This window comes from Eimeria necatrix, genomic scaffold, assembly GCF_000499385.1.
Source record: "Eimeria necatrix Houghton genomic scaffold, Enh_scaff1811, whole genome shotgun sequence".
NCBI classification, from domain to species: domain Eukaryota; phylum Apicomplexa; class Conoidasida; order Eucoccidiorida; family Eimeriidae; genus Eimeria; species Eimeria necatrix.
The window spans coordinates 968-5,424 of NW_013655059.1; the positions used below are offsets into that span (position 1 = coordinate 968).

The window sequence follows — 4,457 nt, forward strand, 5'->3', positions numbered from 1 at the left end:
CTTCACGACAACCTCAAGCCGGTCAACCTTCGTTGACTAGGAATTTTGTCTTCACGGGTCTCGGCAGGTGGGGAGGCGGAATCATTCTCCGACCACCCTTACTCCATACCCAGCGCAGCTGGCGGAGTCTTGGATTGTAGGGGGGGCTCCTGCACCCGTTCCCCCCCCTCTCCGGACGAGAACGGGCGGCGAACGTGTAAAAATAGGAAGGACGAGAGCAGCGGGAAGAGAAGAAGAAGAAGTATATCGGCGTCAGGAAGGATGTCGTCCGCGCTGGCGGCGTCGCCAAGCCCGAAGTAAGGCGGGACACCCTGACAAATGGTGTGCGGGTTCCCATGTGGCCCGTTCCTCAGGGGCGCCCCTCCACTTAACAAGATATTGCGCCTCCTCTCCAGTCCCTCTTTGGTCCATGATATAGTCAACGAGATACTGGTCCGTAGGGTTGCCGGCGTCGTCGCGTGTTGGAGGCCAGCCCACCGGAGCTTCGCGTGGAACCAAAGCGGGATCACGGGGGTGATGGGGAACCAATTGTGAAACATGGAAAACATTGTGTCCCTCGTATGTGGGAGGCAGAGCAAGACGGTAAGCGACCTTGCCGGTGCGTTCAGTCACTGTGAAGGGCCCCCGGTAGCGGGGTTCAAACTTAGAACAATGGTTGAGAGCAGGTAAATGTTTGCCACTAAGCCAAACTTGGTCGCCGACCTTATATTCCACAGCCCTCCTATGGGCGTCAGCGTAGTATTTCTGGCGCCACTTAGCCTGGAGAATGTGACCCTGTGCACGATCGCAGAGTCGGCGGAAGAGTTTCGTCATTGGAGGAGTGAGCGTGGGAGCCAGAGCACCAACAATGTCTAGGTCCGCTGCGGTTAAGGGGTTCTCCCCAATCATGATTTCGAAAGGGGAAAGCTCAGTAGAGGAATGACTGGTGGTGTTATACGCTAACTCCAAGGCCGGCAGCAGGCCTTCCCACTCCCTTTCGTCTGCCTGGATATACGTGCGGAGCATCTGCTCCAGGGTGCGGTTAACTCGCTCGGTCTGGCCATCCGTCTGCGGGTGATAAGAGGAAGACATCGCCCGGGTAATATTGAAACGTGAGCACAGTTGCGACCACACTTCCGATTGGAAACGAGGATCCCTGTCGGAAATAAGGACTTCAGGAAAGCCGTGGTAACGGATGAGGCGGTCAGCAAGAAGCTCTACAGTGTCGGCGGCTGAGTGGGACTTCTTGGCCGGAATAAAGTGTGCCATCTTGCTGAGAGAATCGACGACAACCAGAATGGCGTCGTGCCCAGAGGTGGTGAGGGGTAAGTCGGTGACGAAATCTAGGCTAACATGGCTCCACCGGCGCGAGGGAATAAGCAGCTGTTGTAAGAGGCCGGCGGGCTTTTGATTAAGTGATTTGGATGCGCGGCACTGCGTGCAGGATTCCACGTACGCGTTGGTGTACGTACGCATGCCAGGCCAATAGTAACGCTTACTGAGGGCCTTGTAGGTCTTCTTTTGGCCTCGATGCCCGGCGGTGACGTGATCATGATGCGTGTACAGGACGTGCGTGAGGAACTCTGGAAACTGCGGCACGCAGATAAGCCAGAGACCATTAATGCATATATGTAAATATGGCTGGACAAAACGGAAGGTGTGACGACGATGTCGGAACTCCAGTTGAACAACTTCACCCTGCTTGGAAGAAGCAGTGTCATAGGGCGCGCTGAACATCGGACACTTAGAATACGCTGTCGGCCAGTCGAGGACGGGAGGACTGGGCGTAGGTCTAGGGTCTGCCTGCGCAGGAGATTCGGGAGTGGGGTCGAGCGTAGTGGTCGGGGTTGGAACCGGGTGTGACGGGGTGCGTTTCCGGGAGGGGCGTCGGCGGAGGCCGGCAAGTTCCCGGTAGTCAGGATGTGTTCCTCGAGTCTTGTGCGGCGGTTCAGGCGGGTCAGGCGCTGGCTGGAGAGCAGCAAGAGACCCAGTATGGGTCTCAGGGGAGTCGATGGGGGAGGGAGAAGGGCAGGGGGCCGAATGACAAGGAAGACGAGACAGTGCGTCCGCCACTTGATTACGTGCACCCGGCAGGTATGTAATAGTAAGACCGGGAAACTCAGCCAGGAAATCTAGCCACCGGGCTGTGCGGCCGCGAAGAGGCTTTGACGCCTTGAGCTGCTGTAAATGTGTAAGGGCTTGGTGGTCGGTGTGGGCCGTGACCTTGGTAGGGCGTAACAAGTGTGCCCACTTGTCGAGAGCTGACACTAAGGCCAAAAGTTCCTGATCATAGATCGAGTATTTCTGCTGCGTGGGAGTCATGGCCTGGCTGAGGAATCGATATGGCTGACCGGCCTGTTCGAGAACCGCGCCAACTGCATAGCCAGAGGCATCCGTGTAGAGCTCAAAGGGTTTCGTGGTATCAGGAATCTGTAAGGTGGTGTAATCAATCAAACGCTGCTTGAGGAGGCGTACCGCCTGAGTGTGTGCATCTGTCCACTGGAAAGGTACTCCCTTGCGCGTGAGATCTACGAGCAGGCGGGCAACCCTGGCAAAATCCGGCCCCATGAACATGCGGCAATAATTCACGGTGCCTAGGAACTGTCGTATCTGCGTCTCGTTCTGCAACACCTCGGGCCACGCCTTGATGACTTGAATCTTGTCTGGGGCGGGTTTTATTCCCTCCGCGCTAACGGTATAGCCCAAGTAGGTAAGCTCCCGCTTCGCAAATTTGCATTTAGAGAACTTCGGGTAAAATTGCTGATCGAGGAAAATACGCAGTACTTGTTGGAGGAGGGCAACGTGACTGGGAAGGTCGGGGCTGTAAATGAGGACATCGTCAAGGTACGCAATGACTCCCTGACCTAGTAAAGGTTGTAGGTATGCATTGATGTTGGCCTGAAAGGTAGCAGGCGCGCCCTTGAGGCCAAAGGGCATGATCTTATACTCGAATAACCCCATAACCGAACGGAAAGCTGTCTTCCATCGGTCTTCCTTGGCCATCCTTATCTGGTGAAACCCTGACTCGAGATCGAGGGTGGAAAAGTATCGGGCCCCCCCTAGCATCTCAAAAATCGTTTGAATAGGTGGTAGGGGAAAGTCCGGCGCAATCGTAAGGGCGTTCAGCTCCCGGTAATTGACAACCATGCGCATCATACGCTCGCCCGTCCCATCGCTACGCTTATCCACCATAATCGTAGGTGCGCAGATCGGAGAGTAAGTGGGGCCAATCCACCCATTAGCAGTCAGCTTAGCTATCTCCTGTTTGTGAAAGAGAAGTTGTTCGGGGGTCATGCGGTAAATCGCCGATTTCGTAGGGAGTTTCCCTGGCACGAGAAGGATACGGTGATCGTGGGGGCGCTTCGGTGGCAGCCCTGTAGGAAGTTTATCCGGAAAAACCGCACGGTGAGCACGCAACACATCCCGTATCTCCCGGGGTGTTGCCTGCGCCTCCACGGAGGTTAGCCACGTATCGAATTGCGAGTACTCGAGTTTGGCCGTTGGCCAAGGGGATGTTTCCTCTTCGTCGGGAAACACGGGAGCGGTTAGTGCCTTAAGACACTGCCGGTGGGGATTGGAAGGGCAGGTTTCCACCAAGGCACAACATAAAGCCCCTTGCCGCTCCTCCACCAGACGCAGAGCCACGTCTGCCGCCACCGCGGGAAGCGCTAGTATATGGTAGAGCCCTTGGAGGGGGTGGCGTATGAAGGCCGCACTGTCCGAAGCCTGCTGGAGCAGGGCAGCGACCACTGCCTTCCGCTTGCCCCTGGAGGGCGGCTTGTATCTCTTAGTGGGAGGACGTAGAAGTGCCGTAGCTTCCTCCCGAGTCATGTCCGCCACCTGCTTAGCCAGTATGTCGTACGCCTGCTCCGCGGGTGTCCGCTGACGCGTCCCTAGTGTACCGTCGCTCCGTTGTGTGACATCAGTGGCACAAACAACCGGTAGATCGCACCACCGGCCATCCACATACGTGCGTAGCTTATCAGACTGGAAATACCACGCTACCCTATGCTTAGTCAGCCAATCAAGTCCCACCACTAGGTCATATGGCACCGGCCCGACTAAGAAGTCGCCGGCTAAACGAGTCGCCCCACACCACATAATGAGCCCCTTCATTACGCGATCTATTCTCAACTGCCCACCGTTAGCTACGGTGAACACGTGTTCCTCGGGCAGCTTCCGAGCTCTCAGCTGCAGGCGTTCTACCGTCCCTGGGTTGATGAAGCTCCTCGAGGCTCCGGTATCCAGTAGAGCTTCGCACTGGTTGCCAACCACTTCGACTCGTAGTACGGCGGTCATTCCCACACTGCACAGAGTCCCTTTGGGTGTGGCGTCTTCCTGCGCCCTCTGCTCGCGCCACCACTGTAGTTCTTTAGTGTTAGTGACCTGCGGTTGGTCCCCTTCAGTGGCGGCGGCGTTCAGCTTGCGGCCCTGGTCCCGTCGACGTCTAGGCCCTTCCTTGTTTTGCAACACAGCCG

At 56.7% G+C, this 4,457-nt stretch overlaps 1 protein-coding gene across 1 annotated transcript; it reads right to left on the bottom strand.

Moving 5' to 3' along the window:
• Positions 1–252: 252 nt before the first annotated feature.
• Positions 253–4,278, bottom strand: ENH_00023060 (OSJNBa0024J22.19 protein, related; the record flags this gene model as incomplete). Its single annotated transcript, XM_013584605.1, has 1 exon — positions 253–4,278. One exon carries the CDS (start codon positions 4,276–4,278, stop codon positions 253–255), a length of 4,026 nt encoding a protein of 1,341 aa, XP_013440059.1.
• Positions 4,279–4,457: the final 179 nt, after the last annotated feature.